Source organism: Ascaphus truei, chromosome 1, assembly GCF_040206685.1.
Source record: "Ascaphus truei isolate aAscTru1 chromosome 1, aAscTru1.hap1, whole genome shotgun sequence".
NCBI classification, from domain to species: Eukaryota; Metazoa; Chordata; class Amphibia; order Anura; family Ascaphidae; genus Ascaphus; species Ascaphus truei.
Genome location: NC_134483.1, coordinates 501470302 through 501489817, shown reverse-complemented (window position 1 = coordinate 501489817; position 19516 = coordinate 501470302). Strand labels below are relative to the sequence as shown.

At 42.2% G+C, this 19516-nt stretch overlaps 1 protein-coding gene across 1 annotated transcript in view; it reads left to right on the top strand.

Moving 5' to 3' along the window:
* TMEM128 (transmembrane protein 128) overlaps positions 1-19090 on the top strand; it is a 28585-nt gene extending 9495 nt beyond the window's left edge. Inside the window, exons 4-5 of the mRNA XM_075569403.1 lie at positions 17253-17362; positions 18045-19090. Of these exons, the coding sequence (XP_075425518.1) occupies positions 17253-17352 (100 nt within the window). The 3' untranslated portion in view covers positions 17353-17362; positions 18045-19090. The remainder of the gene's footprint in view (positions 1-17252; positions 17363-18044) is intronic.
* Positions 19091-19516: the final 426 nt, after the last annotated feature.

Genomic DNA, 19516 nt, shown 5'->3' with positions numbered 1-19516 from the left:
AGACAAATAATACATGGTTACAAATAGTTACATAGGTGAACAGGGTATACATTATATACAAGACATAGCATGCACAGTTAGAGAATACATATTATAGGCGTATGTAACAGTTGCAGACCAGATTAAAATGTGAGACAGCTTTAGTTTTGAAAGAATTTAGACTGATGGTAGCTGTGAGAGTCTCCGGTAGATTGTTCCAGTTTTGGGTGCACGGTAAGAGAAAGAGGAGCGGCCGGATACTTTGCTGAACCTTGGGATCATGAACAGTCTTTTGGAGTCAGATCTCAGATTATAAGTGCTGCATGTGGTAGGGGTGAGGAGCTTGTTCAGATAGATGGGTAGCTTGCCCAGGAAGTATTTGAAGGCAAGACAGGAAAGATGAACTTTGCGCCTAGACTCAAGTGATGACCAATCTAGTTCTTTGAGCATTTCACAGTGATTTGTGTTGTAGTCGCATTGGAGAACAAAATGGCATATTGAATTGTAGAGGGTGTCAAGTTTGCTAAGGTGTGTTTGGGGTGCCAAGCCATATACTATGTCCACATAGTCGATAATTGGCATTAGCATCTGCTGTGCGATCCGCTTTCTGACCAGCAGACTTAGGGAGGATTTGTTCCTGTAAAGTACACCTAGTTTGGCATAGGTTTTGGATGTCAGGGTATTAATATGCATCCTGAATGGGCATATGGTTTGACTCCCATTTAACAAGTATTTAAAACTAGTAACAGGAGTTAGTGTGGTGTTAGCGTTGGTTCTGATCTGGTGCTCAGTCATTGGAAGCTTTAAAAATTTAGCCTTGGTCCCAAATACCATTGTTACAGTCTTGTCAGGGTTTGGAAACAGTTTGTTTTGGGAAATCCAATTTTCAAGTCTTAATAAGTCAGATTGAAGTATGTGTTCAAGGTCGGAGAGACTATGGCTTTGTGCATATAAGATTGTGTCATCTGCATACATGTGTATTGAAGCACCCTTACAAGCTGTAAGAAGATCATTGATGAACACTGAGAAGAGTAGGGGCCCCAGAACAGAGCCTTGCGGGACACCACAGGTGATATCAAAGGGGTTATAGTTAAAGCCTGACATGGACACATGTTGGGATCTACCTGACAGGTAGGAATGAAACCAGTTTAAAGCATGCTTCCCTATTCCAGAGTACTAGAGTTTAAGTAAGATAACATGATCAACAGTATCAAAGGCCTTTGCAAAATCTAGGACTATAGCACCAGTGAGTTGTCCCCGTTCCATTCCACACTGGATTTCATTGCAAACTTTTAGCAGGGTAGTTACGGGGGAGTGTTTGGGGCGAAAGCCAGATTGGAATTGTCTGGGGAAGTTTGTCTTTGTATAGTAATCGCTTAATTGGGAATGAACACATTTTCCCATGACTTTGGATAGTATTGGGAGAAGAGAGATTGGCCTGTAGTTTGAGACAGTGTTTTTTTCCCCACTTTTGAAGATTGGGACAACTCTGGCAGTTTACCAGGTTTTAGGGATATGACCTGCAGACAGATTAGAGTTCACTATGGAAACAATTGGTTTGGCAATGGCTGGGGCACAGAGTCTTAGGAATTTAGATTGCAATAACTCAGGTCCACATTGGCTGCTTAGTTTTAATTTGAGGAGCGCTTGTGTAATCTCTTCGGATACTGGGACAAATTGAAAATTGTGGGCAGTGTTGGGAGAGGGTGGGGCTATAGGGGTACTCGTAGAATGAGATTCATGTTTGTGGTTTGGGTTGCGTTTCGCTAATAAGTTAGTAGCACACCCCCATAAAGTAATTTATTGAATGCATTTGCAATGTCAGTGGGGTTTGTCAGAGTAATATCCTCCTTAGTGATATTACTTGGTTGTTGATGGTTAGAAGGCTGGAATATATTGTTGATAACCTTCCAGAAGTTAGCTGGGTTTGATGTATTCTGGAGAAGATTGTCAGAGTAATATTGTGCTTTTTCATGTCTTTTTTGCCTTGGGCACATGTTTCGCAGGCATCTGTAGTGATTGAGATCCTTGGTAGTGCCAGTTACTTTGTAGCTTTTCCACAAGGCATCCCTGAACTGGTAGAGTGCTATAAGGTCAATTGTAACCCATGGAAGGTGGGCCCCCTTACTCTTATTCTGCGTAGTGGAGCATGAGTATCACAGAGTTTTAAGAACTCAGATTGGAAATAGTCAAGCGCAGAATCAGGGCCGGGAATTAAGTCGATTCTGTACCAAGGGCAGTTGGTAAGGTCAGCCAGAAACTGTTGTGGGTTAAAGTTTCTAAATGTTTTAGTGAGGAGAACTTTAGGGCTTGATTGGGGTGGTTTAATTTTCCTTACACAGTACACTATTGAATGGTCACTGAAAATGTCCGGAAGGATGCCAGAGGATTGGATTCTGCTGGGATTTGAGGAGAGAATCCAGTCTAGCAAGGAATGGTTGTGATATTTCAGGTTTGTCCGTGTGGGTTGGGAAATGAGTTGCGATAGGTTAAGCGATTTGATTTGTATCTGGATTTTGTGGTTTTTAGGGTCAAGCCAATTGAAGTTGAAATCCCCAAGAACTAGCAACTCACTCTTCTCATTCAGAGAGGAAATGGAGCCAAGAAACTGGGTGATATCAGTCAGGGACTGTAGAGGGGCTTTAGGGGGGCGGTAGATGCCAGCAACCAAGATGGGCTTAGAACAGGGGAGGCAGATTTTGCCAACTAGGATTTCAAATGAGGGTGGGCTTGGGGGGAAAATTAACAGTGTAAATTGTAAGGTGTCTGCAATATAAAATAACACCCCTCCTCCTCTCTTTGAGGACTTTCCTAGAAATGGAGTATCCCTGAATGGCAATATTTGCATCTGGAGTTGCAGTCTGTGAGAACGATGGCTTTGGGTTTATGCATAAGGCACCATGCTCTTAGTTCATCCATTTGGTCAGCAGGCTCCGGATGTTTATATGGGCGACAGACCTTTTTGGAATTTGAAGGGGGTATTCTCAGGGGTAAGGGACAGAGTTGTAAAGGGAGGGCCTGGGTTAATTACAACATCACCTGTTAAAGAGAGTAATAGTATGAATAGAAATGTGAGTAGTTGTTTGCAAGTTGTAAATTTATGATGTTTGCCATTAGAGTGAGCGGTGGTTGGTGTGCTGGTTTTCAGAGTTCTCCACCAACATTCAGTAGATAGTGCAAGGCTTTTGAGTAATCCAGGGTGTATGGTGATAGTGGGTGTGGGTGTAGGCCAGGAGGGAGGAGTTTCATGTGGATAGAGAAAGTAACATTTCCATGAGGCCACAAGAATGAACAAAGTTGAGGTACATACCAGGTTCATTATCACAGAGATAGGTAATGTTGCATGAAGCTGTTGTGAGCCAAGTGAGTGTGTTCAGACTAAACAGCAAAGGTGTGCCTATTCCTTGTCAAAATGTTTTGCTACATTGCAATGCTAGGGCTTATTCAGGGTTTATAGAGGTTTGAATGGGGTGATGGGGGGTGGGGGTGGGGGAGGGAGGTCAGTTGTGTGCAGTCAATGTTAGGAGAGGCTGCATAAAATAAGGTTTAAAGGGGGGGGGGTTAATTGTGCCGGCTAACAAGCATGGGATCGTAATGTGGTCAGAGTAGCTCACCATTTGTTGTCTTGTGTAGCAAGAGTTTGCAGAAGATCCAGTCCCCAGTCAGCCTATAGTCAAACTGTAGTCTAACTATATATTCTCTTTTAAAAATTATCACTTAAGATGCATCACTCTAAAATGCCAATGCAAACCCTGCCAATTCAGGGGGTGGTGTTACTTTTATACATCTAAGCAGTCACATGACCCTCCCCCTCCCCCCCCCAATAAATCTGCCTGTTACAAGTTGGACAATTAGCAGCACTAGGTTAAAAGAAAAAAAAGCATTTGATATTCAAACATACCAAGATCAATAATAAAGGCAGGATGGTGTATTTCTTTTAAAACAGGGGGATTACAGATCATTCAGTGGGTTAAAAACAAACCAAGATTAATAATAAAGGCAGTGTAGGGTGGGGAATATAGATACAGATAGTGCAACAGATTCTAGAGGAGGATTTATTTAGCCCCTTCTGTTGTTGCTTCACTCCTCGCTAGCTATTCCACTCTGACAAGGGAGTAATTTACCCTCTCTGTAACAGAGGAGCTGTGTGATCATTTTATCACCAGTGTTTCTCACTGCACTAGACTTCACTCTATAGGTGAAGGCCTTTCTTAGTACAATGATCACTGTTTTACTATTTTTGTGTGTTCTTTTACTTAGCGTCGTTATTTGTGATCATCAACATTTATTTATTAAACGTTAAGTTCTAAGTCTCCTACATTTTTTACATTACATTAGGTTCGAGTGTCCACAACTGGGATTTCTTTTTCTCTGTTCAGTCTATTAAAAAAAAGTGTCTGTGTGTAACTCCCTGTGTGATGCAATCAACGCACACGCACTGCCCCTTGGCAGGATCCCCTCCAATGTGCTTTGGCATGTGAATGTTAATGGGCATGATAACAGCCAATGAAAAAGGCAGTGGAAGAGGTGGAACTAAGAGGGAAAAGAGCTTTTAAAGAGAGGGCGGCCGAGAGATCATGAGTGCACGTTATGAGAGGATCAGCGGATCCAAGTCAGGACGTGACCGTAATTCGAGCGCCCTCGGAGGGGACCCTCAACGGCTAAAAAGTACAGAGGTACCGAAGCACCCTTTACGAAGTACAGGCCTGCAACACGGTACACAACGAGTTCCTATGGTGTGCCAGCACCATCACAAAGCCAACATACCCAGGATTGGGTGGCTCATTCACTACTAACACTTATTCACACCAGCAAAGCGTCACTGTTGAACGTATGTTTTATGACGGCATGTTATGTGTAAGGGTCCTCTGATGAGAATCACCGGGTATTGAGGCTGACCCAGAGTGTACATAAAGCCGTTGTACCACTCATACACTGTCCTTAGTTCCCACCAAGTGTGGCACCTTAAGTATCATTAGGGACTCAGGCCCTCAGCAACAGCTATACGTCTGGGGGCTAAAAGTGGAGGGGTTACATATATACAATCACACGCTTTCTGTTCTGCAGAAGTTCTACATAATCTTCTCAAGCATGAGAAAGACAGCTGCACTGCATGCTGAATAGAGGCCACAGAGAATTGTTAAAGAGGGAGGCAGATATCTAAAGATATGTATAAAAGACATCAATAAATATGTTCTTAACCTTCAATTCATTTTGAACCTAGGCGAGATGGCACCTTTTACAAAATAAAATACATATAGAAAGTTACCTTTCTAATGTCTCCGCATAATTAAAGTATTACAGTTAAGTAAGAAATCTCACCTGCATCTCGTGGGATTACTAGTTTCTTTATCTGGATAAGAATAATGTTCCACAATATATAAATGTTTTTGTTTTTACAACTACAAAAAAAAAATTGCATTGAACTTTGTAATTTTGTTTGACTACTTGGATAATAGTAAAAAGTATTTTAAAATTAGGGTTTACATTTTCCTGGTATGATTTGTAAGTCTTGTGTAACTTGAAATTTGGAATAGGATTTATATACCTAATCTTGGTGTTCTCTCCCTTGTCCTGTTCCATTTGTTTGTAGTTTGAAAAAAAATCTGGATAGTTTTTTAATGGATAAAAGAAGACTGCAAATCATACCTTACTTTTGAAGGCTCCATTTACTATATATTCTGGAAAGTTGTTTGTCTGTTTGCTATGCATTTGGATACCTCTTAAGCTATTGCAACTTAATTTTGCAGGATGGTTCCTGATATCAAAGAGCAGGTTTTTGTCTGTTTGGATACAATTGGATGCCATTTTGTATCAATGACTGAACCTTTAAAAACTGCACTGATTTTAACCAAATTCATCAGGATTGTATTGCAGATATATATAGATAGATACTGTATATAGTTTATTGCACATCCAATTACTCTTTCTGAATATATATATATATATATATATATATATATATATATATATATATATATATATATATATATATATATATATTGCAAAGAGTGACCTAGGCGCACATATGCAGGGGAAGAGAAAAGAAAAAAGAGGAAAAAATCATAGGGCAGTATATCAATACAAACAGATAAGAATTCGGTGAGATATGCACTTACTATAGATATGCACTTAGTAAGATCATTAAAGGCCTTTAATCCACTTAGGGACTCTCCAACTCAGCTCCTGTAGTTCGTCTGTTTCTTGGCTCCTGGATCTTTGGAGAGGCTTGTCTTTGAGGCTTCTTGCAGCAATCACGATGAGTCTGTGTTTAGCAGACTGTACCTTGGTGTGGATCTCAAATAAAGGGATGGGTAGGGAATAAAAGGAGATAAAAGGAGAAACATATGTGTAAAACCTTTTAATAAAACATCTAAGGATAAAACAAAAGTATTTAACTCACATTCTATGAGTTAAAAACGGGCAGTAGAGAGTGTTTAGCGAGTCTCTCACACTCGTGGTATAGAACGCCGACTTCCAGACCTCCTCACACCGGCAAGTGCTTCCGCATCAGGTGATCGGATCTCGTACGGCTCTCGCGAGATTTCCCTCTGTGTAATTCACTGCCAATGCTCCGTTCAGCTCCGTTCAGCTCACACTAGGAACAGTCTCTCGGCGTCACTCTCCCTGCTCCAATCACGCTGGCCCTACGCGTTTCTCCACTCGGGCTTCGTCAGGGGCTGCTATGGTTACCTTATCCCCACCCTGGGTATTTAAACCTACCTCTATTGACCGATTGGCTGGTATTTCATTTAGCTGGCATATAATTAATTAAACATTTAGCAGGCATATCTAGACCATAGTGACACATCAAGGGACTTGATTAACAATTTAGTCCTATTCAATGTCCCTATATACACAATACCTGCCATATATAGATAGCAAATATGTGTTTTAACTGGAAATCACTACCGTGTTCCGATTTGGGGGTTAATTATATACACCATCTATGGATGTTTTTAAAGACTCATACACTTAATGGCAGTTATTGTGCATTTGGCAATTTGAAAGTTAATTTAATATATAATACAGAGCACGTTGATATATTAAATATCTAAAATAAACAGTTTCTATATTGTTTGTAACCACGTTTTTTGGAACAACTTGAGATACGTATAATAATGCAACCCTATGTTGCCAATTGAAATATCCAGACTTACAGTAGTTATTTCTCATAATCTCTAGAGAGGACTAATTAATCTACATATAATTTGTTGGAACATATATTTCCATTATCAGAGAGATAAAAATAATAGATTTTTGTTTGTTTTTGTTTAAGTAATAGAGAGGGTTATATTCATAGATTGCATCAATATATATATATATAACGATTTTTGTCCGTCTTATATATTCACCATACTTATTCCAATGTTTAGAGCATATTAGATGATACCTATTAAAGATATTATAATTTATCATTGCTGCCCAAATTATCTTAACAAATAATTAATAAACAAACCCGTGTATTTATTATAAATAACTGATATGTGTATCATTAATATAAAGATTCCTAAAGTATAAATAAATTTATTAAAAGAGTGACTAATACAAAAGTGATATGAATTTACATAAACTATACCCTTATTTGTGATTACTATTATTAGAATATACATGAAATACATCATATATACTTTATCTTTAACCCATTAATCTAACCAATATATATTGGCCATATTAAATAAACAATATCCAATATGTATCAGATTTATATACCATTACTCCAATCAGGGACAACATTATGATTTATAAAAATAAACATATGCATCGATCACGTGTTTACGTGACCTAAATCTTTCCAATTTTGGCATATGTATACGAATATTGGGTCTATACATCTCTTAATGCATACGTATAACAGCACCATAATTCCAATTTTGATTGATCAACACTTCGCTATATCAAGTATATCTAAATTTATATATATATAGCAAATCATTATGTTGGGCTATCCCTATGTATTTATTAGATGAAAAAAGTCAGCTTATGATGATATTGAGAATAATACTTTAAAGGATACCACTTAGCATTGTATACTTTAGTCTACGATATTCCGTTCTATATAGAGAAAAATGGACATTTACAATTGTATATATACAACTGTATATATATTTACGGTAAGGACAACAAATTATATGTAGATTAATTAGTCCTCTCTAGAGATTATGAGAAATAACTACTGTAAGTCTGGATATTTCAATTGGCAACATAGGGTTGCATTATTATACGTATCTCAAGTTGTTCCAAAAAACGTGGTTACAAACAATATAGAAACTGTTTATTTTAGATATTTAATATATCAACGTGCTCTGTATTATATATTAAATTAACTTTCAAATTGCCAAATGCACAATAACTGCCATTAAGTGTATGAGTCTTTAAAAACATCCATAGATGGTGTATATAATTAACCCCCAAATCGGAACACGGTAGTGATTTCCAGTTAAAACACATATTTGCTATCTATATATGGCAGGTATTGTGTATATAGGGACATTGAATAGGACTAAATTGTTAATCAAGTCCCTTGATGTGTCACTATGGTCTAGATATGCCTGCTAAATGTTTAATTAATTATATGCCAGCTAAATGAAATACCAGCCAATCGGTCAATAGAGGTAGGTTTAAATACCCAGGGTGGGGATAAGGTAACCATAGCAGCCCCTGACGAAGCCCGAGTGGAGAAACGCGTAGGGCCAGCGTGATTGGAGCAGGGAGAGTGACGCCGAGAGACTGTTCCTAGTGTGAGCTGAACGGAGCTGAACGGAGCATTGGCAGTGAATTACACAGAGGGAAATCTCGCGAGAGCCGTACGAGATCCGATCACCTGATGCGGAAGCATTTGCCGGTGTGAGGAGGTCTGGAAGTCGGCGTTCTATACCACGAGTGTGAGAGACTCGCTAAACACTCTCTACTGCCCGTTTTTAACTCATAGAATGTGAGTTAAATACTTTTGTTTTATCCTTAGATGTTTTATTAAAAGGTTTTACACATATGTTTCTCCTTTTATCTCCTTTTATTCCCTACCCATCCCTTTATTTGAGATCCACACCAAGGTACAGTCTGCTAAACACAGACTCATCGTGATTGCTGCAAGAAGCCTCAAAGACAAGCCTCTCCAAAGATCCAGGAGCCAAGAAACAGACGAACTACAGGAGCTGAGTTGGAGAGTCCCTAAGTGGATTAAAGGCCTTTAATGATCTTACTAGTGTAAGTGCATATCTCACCGAATTCTTATCTGTTTGTATTGATATACTGCCCTATGATTTTTTCCTCTTTTTTCTTTTCTCTTCCCCTGCATATGTGCGCCTAGGTCACTCTTTGCAATACATTTCCAGCGGCGTTGTGGAGCCGCAGACCTAACTTGGCTGCAAGTCTGTAGGGTTAGTAGATTGTGAGGGTATATACCTTGTATTGATTGATTGGCTGAGAGTGTGGTTTTATTTAACCATATTCAACATATTGTTTATATCTGCGCTGTTGTTCTTTGTCTATATATATATATATATATATATATATATATATAAACAGTGTTCGACAAATACGCATAACCACACGTTTGTGGCGAGTGGATTTAGGCTGCTGGTGAGCCGTGCTGCGGTTCTATGAATTCCCCTTCTCGCGCCAATTTTTTTTAAAAATAAATAAATAATCCCCCTCCCTGATTGGGTTGACGCGGGGAAGAGGGCCGGCTGGCAGCTCTGGGTTAGCCCCTTCCCCCGATCTCCTCCCCCCCCATGCCCCTGATCTCCTCCCCCTCCTGCCCCTGATCTCCTACCCCCCTTCCCCCCGATCTCCTCCCCCCCCTGCCCCCGATCCCCGCTTGCTGCCCGGGGTGGGAGGTAGGCTGGGGGGTCCCCGTTTGCTGCCCGGGGTGGGAGGTAGGCTGAGGGGGGTCCCCGCTTGCTGCCTGGGGCAGGAGGTAGGCTGGGGGGGGTCCCTGCTTGTTGCCCGGGGCGGGAGGTAGGCTGCTGCGGCAGCGGTGGTGTCCACCTCTGGAGGGGGTGTTGCGTCCGCTTCGGGGGGGGGGGTGCTGGGGCGGCTTCTGCTTCGGGGGGGGTGCTGCGGCGGTGTCCGCCTCTGGAATGGGGGTGCCCCCCCCCTGCCTTGCAGAGGCCCTCCTGCCGTGTGGAGGGCCCTGCTGCCATGTGCGACCCCCCCTGCCTTGCAGAGGCCCTCCTGCCATGCGGAGGGCCCGCTGCCGTGCGGAGGCCCCCGCTGCCATGTGCGATCCCCCCTGCCGTGCGGAGGCCCCACTGCTGCCATGTGCGACCCCCCTACTTTGCGGGTGAGTGTGTGTGTGAGAGTGACAGTGGGTGAGTGTGTTACAGTGTGAGACAGTGACTGTGTGTGTGTGTGTGTGTGTGTGTGTGTGTGTGTGTTTGAGTGTGTTTGTCTGTGAGTTTGTGTGTGTGTCTGAGTGAGTGTGTGTGTCTGTGAATGAGTGTGTGTCTGTGTGTGTGTGTGTGTCTGTGAGAGTGTGTGTGAGTGTGTCTCTGTGAGTGTGTGTGTCTGTGAGTGTGTCACCCTCTCCCTGTCACCCTCTCCCTGTGTCAACCTCACCCTCCCGGTCACCCTGCCTGTGTCACCCTCTCCCTGTGTCACCCTCTCCCTGTGTCACCCTCTCCCTGTGTCACCCTCTCCCTGTGTCACCCTCTCCCTGTGTCACCCTCTCCCTGTGTTACCCTCTCCCTGTCACCCTCTCCCTGTCACTCTCCCCCTTTCCCTGTCGCCCTCACCCATCCCGTCGCCCTCACCCATCCCCTGTCGCCCTCACCCATCCCCTGGCGCCCTCACCCATCCCCTGTCGCCCTCACCCATCCCTGTCGCCCTCACCCTTTCCCTGTCGCCCTCACCCTTTCCCTGTCGCCCTCACCCTTTCCCTGTCGCCCTCACCCTTTCATTGTCGCCCTCACCCTTTCCCTGTCGACCCTCACCCTTTCCCTGTCGCCCTCACCCATCCGTCGCCCTCACCCTTTCCCTGTCGCCCTCACCCTTTCCCTGTCGCCCTCACCCTCTCCCTGTGTCAACCTTTCCCTGTCGCCCTCACCCTCTCCCTGTCGCCCTCACCCTTTCCCTGTCGCCCTCACCCTTTCCCTGTCGCCTTCACCCTTTCCCTATCGCCTTCACCCTTTCCCTGTCGCCTTCACCCTTTCCCTGTCGCCCTCACCCTTTCCCTGTCACCCTCACCCATTCCCTGTCGCCCTCACCCATTCCCTGTCGCCCTCACCCATTCCCTGTCGCCCTCACCCATTCCCTGTTGCCCTCACCCATTCCCTGTCGCCCTCACCCATTCCCTGTCGCCCTCACCCATTCCCTGTCGCCCTCATCCATTCCCTGTCGCCCTCACCCTTTCCCTGTCGCCCTCACCCTCTCTCTGTCGCCCTCTCTCTCTCTCTCTCTCTCTCTCTCTCTCTGTCATTGTCTCTCATTCTCTCTCTGTGTGTGTTCTCTCTCTCTGTGTGTCTCTCTCATTCTCTCTCTTTCTCTGTGTCTCTCTTTCTCTGTGTCTCTCTCTCTCTGTGTGTGTGTGTGTGTGTGTGTGTGTCTCTGTCTTCCTGAGGAAGGTCCATTAGAGGACCGAAACATTGGTTATCTTTGTGCTGATGTGTTTTGTCAATACACTTTTTGCTTTGATGAAATTTGAGTGCTGTTTCTTTGCTGTCGCTTTGGTGATATCATCTGTTTATATATATATATATATATATATATATATATATATATATATATATAAAAAACAGAAGGAAAAAAGCTGCGCCTTACAGGAACATATAAACTATGTATGTCTATGTAAAAATATATCTATTGTATAACCTAATAATCTAAACAATAATGTGTAGGTATACAGACCTATAACCATAAGATAGGCCCATTACAAACATAAAACATATACACATGGAAAAAAAAAAAAAAAAAAAAAAAGCAATTGAAAGGATAAACCAGTCCTCAGATAATTCCGATGATGAATATGGGTGCTGGTATGTAGGGTCTCCGGCAGCTCTCAATGTGGATCTACCACGTCCACAGGACATCTAAAAAGGAAAAGAGAGGAGAGAGCGCACGCCCATAGCGTATAAAAGTATATTTAATGAAGGGGAGGGGGGAGGGAGGGGTAAAAAACGCACTTACAAGAAGTACAATAAAATCAAGCATATGTGATAATAATCACCACCATCCGGTCTAACTGCAAGCTCTTGGGGCAGTCCCAGGCTCCGTTGGTGAAGGAGCAGCGTCTCAGCAGATTCCAGGACTGATGTAGGTCATCCGGTCAAAATGCAGACTTTGGGGGCATTCCCAGGCTCCGTTGGCAAATGAGCAGCGTACCAGCAGTGTCCCAGGGCTGGTGTGCTGTAAATAGTCCCAGACAAAAGTTCTGTATGGATAGTGCCTGCAGCACTAGCGCTAGGATCAATCCACTCCTGCGCTGGATGTAGACTTGAATGTCAGTGCGTCTGACGTCACGACGCTCCCTGACGCGTTTCGTCAGTCTCGGCTAACTTTTTCAAATATATATATATATAATATATATATATATATATAATAGAAGAAAAAAGCGCCCAATCCTAGTGCATTACTGTGCATCCCCTGATGAAAACAGTTTAGCTGTTGAAACGCATAGGGCCAGGTGTGCTGTGGATTCCTACAGCGTTGATTTATGAGTTCTGCCTGACATTCTCCTGCTTGCCATCTCCGTGCACGGCGTGACGTCATCTGTTCGTTCCGCCGCAAACATTGTCCCCGGTGGGAACCTAAACTATCTGGAGGTGTGTTCCCGGGGAAAGAATACTGTGAGGAGCCTGATGACGTGAGTTCCTGCTGGCAGAGATACACGAGGGCTGTACTGGATGCGGTGGTGTCACGGAGCAGAGTAGCAGAGCAGCAGCGCTTACAGATCCTTTGGAGCATGAGTATTACTCATACAATGCTTTTTTATCTTTTATGTTTGTGAGTTCATTTTATGAGCCTTTTATTGGGAATTAAACCATTTTTTGAACAGTAATGCACTTGGATTGGGCGCATTTTTCTTCTATTATCTATGCAGGTGGAGAGGGAGGTCGTTGTGCCCTTTAAAGAAGCAGCCTTTTTCCTGTCAGTGCTTTTCTGTTTCTTGCATTTTTTGGACTTCATTTGGACTTCAAAGGATTTGTGACAAAAGTTTTTTATTGGGTCCACAGCACATCTTTTTATAACTAAATATGCATTTGGTGAACGTATTGATTGCACAGTTAAATATTATTATTGTCATTTAGGTTTTTTATATATTTATACATTTTCTGATCATTTATTATTATACTATTGCTGTCACACCATACCCAAGCGCAGTCCTTTTCTGTATATATATATATATATATATATATATATATATATATATATATATATATATATAATTATTATAATTTTTTTTATGTAGGTTATGGTGGGTGAAAATGTGACTAAAAACCCTCCACCATATAAAAATATTACTTGTGAGCACATTTACATGTCTTAGACAGGTCTGCAACCCTGCTTTTTGCCATTATCATCTAGCACAGGGGTGCGCAAACGGGGGCAGAAGATTTTGCTGGGGGAGGGGAAGCGCGGGCAGTTGCAGAGGTCCCGCGGTCTTCCCCATGACATTTAATTAAATGCCCGGGGAACTGCGAGATACCCCTGCAACACTCCACTTACCGGGATTCAGCCGGCTGTGTGACGCGTCACCATGGCAACGCGGCATCACATGAAGCTGCGGGGCCATGTGACGTGACGTCACACGCATCAAATGACGCCGCAGGTGACGTGACGTCACATGACCCAGCAGCATCATGTGACGCGGATACAAGGGAGAGTGGGGTGCGAGAGCCGGGGAAGGGACGATGGGGGCACAGCTTCAAAGTTTTGCACTCCCCTGGTCTAGCATACAGTACTTCCACTGCAGCAAGGGATTCTGGGAAATTACATGCAAATGAGCAGACAGTGCCACCTTTTATCTCAAAACCATTATTACATGGAACCCTTAAGACAATGCTTGCTGTTTTAAACACAGCTTTTAAACATAGCCTGGGATGAGATAATAATGAGATGCAAAGCCAGTAAACCCACTCACAGACAGACTGTTTTGACTTGTGGGGCTCATCAGTAAGAGGTTGGTTGTACTGGCTTTGCAATTTGAGACATGAGTAGGTCTTCACCACACATTATTTAGGTTATGGTGGGTGAAAAGTGTGCACCTTTTGAAACTGGGAACTCCAGTGAAAACGCGTAGAGTGTGACAGCTGTGGAGAATTGAAGATCATGGCGCTGCTTCCCTGAACTGGCATCCGGGTATTCTGAACGGGAGGTGCGGAAGACAGCCAATCACAAGTGAGATCGGGCGGAGAGCTGTGGACGTGAGCGGAGGGTAACACAGAGTCCTGGACGGCGCCTCTTCAACCTGTGACCACAATCTTATATGCCTGATATAGCTTGACACCATGTGAGAGTGAAAATTCTTTGATATACCTACAGATAAAAAGATTTTTATCAGTCTACACTATTGGGGCTTCTATTTCTTATTCAAGGTTACCACACACCTACATGTACCGGACCTGATGTTTCCAATGATGGTTATGCTTTAAAAGAACAGATAGATTGTGAGTACGCAATCTATAGGTTACATGCAACTATTTTGATTGGATCAAACATATTGCACTATTTTGTGTTTTCATTTTTTTCACATATTTGCGCTCCCAATCACTTGGACTACGACACGGAAGAGGATTGAAGAAGCAATCCTGTAAAGGGTTTGAGCTGCACTTTATAAAGTATTTTTATGTATATATTTTTTTTCCACATCACAGTTTATTCACTATATTGGTACAGCTCAACCCCCTTATAACGCGATCCTTTACAACGTGAATCTGCTTATAACGTTATCCATTACAACGCGAATCCGCTTATAACGCGATTCAAGCATAGCTCCAAAAATTTTTTATGTATGAATATTTTACAACACGATTATTGGTGTCTTAAATACTTTATTGTACAATGCATACAATTGTACATTATTTCTAATGCGATCCGCTTATAACGCAATGTGATTCTTTGGACCCCAAGCACAGCGTTATAAGGGGGTTGAGCTGTATTTCACTGTTAAATGTTTTGATGTATTAGAACATCTAATTCACTCTTATATAAGAACTGCACAATTTTGTAAAGAGCACCAATTTGATAACACTGTTGCACAATTATGTTTAAAAGCTGTGTTTAAAACAGCAAGCATTTGCTTAAGGGTTTCATGTAATAATGGGTTTGAGACAAAAGGTGGCACTGTGTGCTCATTTAAATGTAATTTCCCAGAATCCCTTGCTGCAGTGGAAGCACTGTATGCTAGGTGATAATGGCAGAAAGCAGGGTTGCAGACCTGTAAGACGTAAATGTGCTCACAAGTAATATTTTTATATGCGAGATAGATATAGATAGATATATAGAGAATCAGAAAGAGTAATTGGAGTACAAGAGCCTGTGTGTGTGTGTGTGTGTGTGTGTGTGTGTGTGTGTGTGTATATATATATATATACACACAGTATATATATGCAAATGTAAATACAACTGTATGCTCATCTGCATGTCTTAGGCAGGTCTGCAGGCCTTAGGCAGGAACCAGTTAATCGACCCCACACTGATGAGACCCATTAAGGTCGAAACAGCTGGTTGTTTTCTGGGTATGCACCTTAACCCTGGCTGTGCTCAAAGCTGTGACCATGCAGCAAGCTTAAGCCTATAGGGAACCATGTTAAAAATGGTTTTTGAAGCAAAAAGTGGCACTGTGTGCTCATTTGCATGTCATTTCCCAGAATCCCTTGCTGCAGTGGAAGTGCTGTGTGCTGGGTGATAATGGGGAAAGGCGGGGTTGCAGACCTGCCTAAGGCCTTGCCCCCGCTGCCTACTACAGCGTCCGCTGTGGCGTCCGCTGCGCGCACGAGAACCCTACCCTCAAAGGAGCCGGGCCGCTGCAAGGGGGGGCCGCAGCGCTCGTGCGAGAGCTGCTCCTGCTCTCAATAGAATTGAGAGCAGGACTCACGTCGAGCGATTAGGCACGCCCCCCGGCGGTTCAGCCAATGAGTGCGAACCTGCCGGGTGAAGTCATGGCCGCGCCCCCGTCACTCCCCCGCCACGCCCCCCCGGTCTCTCCTCCTGCAGTGAGCTGCAGACCGGGGAATCGGCTGAACGCGCCACCAATACCGCGGGTGCGCGTTACAGTGTCGTGACCGGGGCCTTAGCCTAAGACATGCAGATGAGCATACAGTTGTATTTACATTTACATATTTGCTTTGCTGTGGAGGGTTTTTGTCACTTGTTTTACTCACCATAACTTAACTCAGTATTATGGTTGGCCTATCATTTAGCTTCTTTGCATACCCAGTTAATCAACCCCACACTGATGAGACCCATTAAGGTCGAAACAGCTGTCTGTGGGTGGTTTTCTGGGTATGCACCTTAACCCTGGCTGTGCTCAAAGCTGTGACCATGCAGCAAGCTTAAGCCTATTGGGAACCATGTTAAAAATGGTTTTTGAAGCAAAAAGTGGCACTGTGTGCTCATTTGCATGTCATTTCCCAGAATCCCTTGCTGCAGTGGAAGTGCTGTGTGCTGGGTGATAATGGGGAAAGGCGGGGTTGCAGACCTGCCTAAGGCCTTGCCCCAGCTGCCTACTACAGCGTCCGCTGTGGCGTCCGCTGCGCGCACGAGAGCCCTACCCTCAAAGGCGCTGGGTGATAATGGGGAAAGGCGGGGTTGCAGACCTGCCTAAGACATGCAGATGAGCATACAGTTGTATTCACATTTGCATATTTGCTTTGCTGTGGAGGGTTTTTGTCACTTTTTTTACTCACCATAACTTAACTATATATATATGATGCCGTCAGAAATAAATATCCCTGCAACACAGGGAACACTTGGATTCTAAATGGGCTTTCCAACTTGAATGTGTCTTTAAAACTGCACCCGTTCTTCTAGTTTGTACGCTTACTTAACTACTGTAATAGTTAAACCGTGTGATGTACTGTACTGTACAGTACCATTCTTCTGTCTGCTGTCTAACTGCTGTATTTTATTAATGTTTTATCAGCTTATTTCTTATGGTGTCGTTTGAGAGATTTTGCTAATGCACCTTCTTCCTCAATGTTTATCTTACATTTCTGTAGATAATACAATGTACTGTACACACAATTATACTTGACTGTGTTCCTATATAATATATTCAAGTTAGAAGTCTACAGTACAATTAATCTGTTTTCCTTTTTCCCCCTTATTTTTAGTTATAATATTGCGTTATGGCCAACGTGGTCCTTTTTCACGCCGTTGTTATTGTTTACCCAGTTTATGGGAATAGTGATGCTGGTGTCAATGTTTGGGTGAAACCATGAAGGTAAGAATTTAAAAGATTAACCACCCCAGTACAGAGGTTTAGCGGCATGCTTTGAAAAAGAGAATTTTCCTAATATGTTGTGTAACCTTTAGACATTTAGGGGGATCTGTGTGGCTGAATAGTTTATCCATAGGCTTGTTAGCCAATTACTGATATCCTGAGGATTTTACTGTCAAAATGTCACAGGTAGTTTAAGATCTTAGGCCTTTTTTAAGAAGTTCCACCTCGCACTGCCATTGGCCAGGGCTGCAGTATATCTGTTCAACCATCGGACGAGTTCCCTTCTTCCCATAAGAGAAAGTAGACATGGTGGAGTATACATATAATACACTGTACACTATAATAATAATATAGTACATGTTCTTTTCACCGATGTCTCCGGTACTTCATGGACATTGATGTGTATAGAACATATACATTTCTTTTAGTCTAATTAATATTGGTCCGTAGTCCATAATATTATGGCTAGTGTAAATGAAAGTATTTTATTCAAAAGATTCTCATGTATTTATAAGTTTATGTTATTGAATTAAATGATGTGTTCTTTCAACATTACCTAAAATAAAAATTGGGATACATTAGCAACCATATGACTACAGTGACATCTTCTCCCCCCCTTAAATTAGAATAGAGAATTTTTTTAATGAAATGTGAATAAATTCATTTCTGTTTTTCCCAACAGCTTCCGAAATACATTTAGGGAACTGGAATGGAGCCATCATGTGACATGAGGACCTTTGTGGGTTTTTTATTTTATTTTTATATACAGTTTTATTTTATTGTTATATAAATATTTGGCATGTTATACAAAAATAGCCGATTTCTGAAAAGTGACCGGTGTGTTTAATATTTAGTTGAGAGAAAATACATTATTTTTCTTCTTCCCTGGCTATGCATGCCTTGATCACATTTATTCCCATTTGGATGAACATATGTAGAGTGTAACCTAATCTTTATTTGCAATTGGTTTTCATAAGAAAATTAAAGTCAGTATACAATATACAACTGCTACAAATAATACAGAAATTAATTAATACCAACTAATTTTGTATAACAGGACTTGCTGAATGCCAATTTAATTTTCTTCTGAATGCCAAAGCAAAGTAGAATTATGAACAGTGATGTCTTTGTAATAACAGGCATAAATGTAAATACTGTAACATTGACACTTTGTGAAATATTTATTCATTTAATTGATTCTCTTCCTGTACATGCGTCTACTTCTAAAGATAACTGTTGTCCATAAGTCATGTCTTGTAGAAGTGATCAATATATGTACTACAGTATTTTTGAGGGCGAAAAAGTTTTTCCCCCAAGAAGTGTGGTATTCAGTTTGTGCTTTTTTTTCACAACATAATGTTCTTTCCTAAGACAAGGTTGCTCTCTGTCTGTGAGATTTCATTTACCAATACCATTTCAATTAAGTGCCTTAATGGGGTAATCCTATATCTGCCAAAGCAGCAGTTTTTGGCTGAAAATGCCCATAGATTTCAATGGGAGTTTTAGGCTACAACCGGTCATTTCGGATGATATAGAATTTAACCCTAAATTTCTTTTTCTTACCAACCACAATAGCTAAAAAGATCAATCCTTTTAATGTTACCATTTTTATTTGTTAAAATAACTAATAAATATAATTGGTATATAGGTAAAGGGGGTGCAAATGTTTTTGATAATCTGAGTTGCAATAAAATACGTGTTTATTTTGTTATTAAAATTGGAAAATTATCTATTTTTTTACAGTCTATTCTTTGTGTTTTTGCTTCTTTAAAGTTGACACTGTTATAATTTAGAGTAATATACAGTATTCCAAACACCACCACTCGTGATGTTCCGGGTACCCAGCCATATTTAAATTATCCGGAACTGGCCCAGGGCGTTGGGACCCGGGTAATTTCCGTTCTGCTCTGTTCCCTCGGTTCTCCTCTTGGAGAACGGCAGCAGCAGAAAAGCAGAATACTTACCTGCAGCTGGCTGAGGAGGACCATGGTAACATCCTGGTGGCGGCGGGAGCAACGGAATACATCCTTCAGCCGGTGGCGGTGGAAGCAGAGGATGACATTCTTCAGCCGGTGGCAGTCGAAGCAGAGGAATACATCCTTCAGCCGGTGGCGGTGGAAGCAGAGGATGACATCCTTCAGCCGGTGGCGGTGG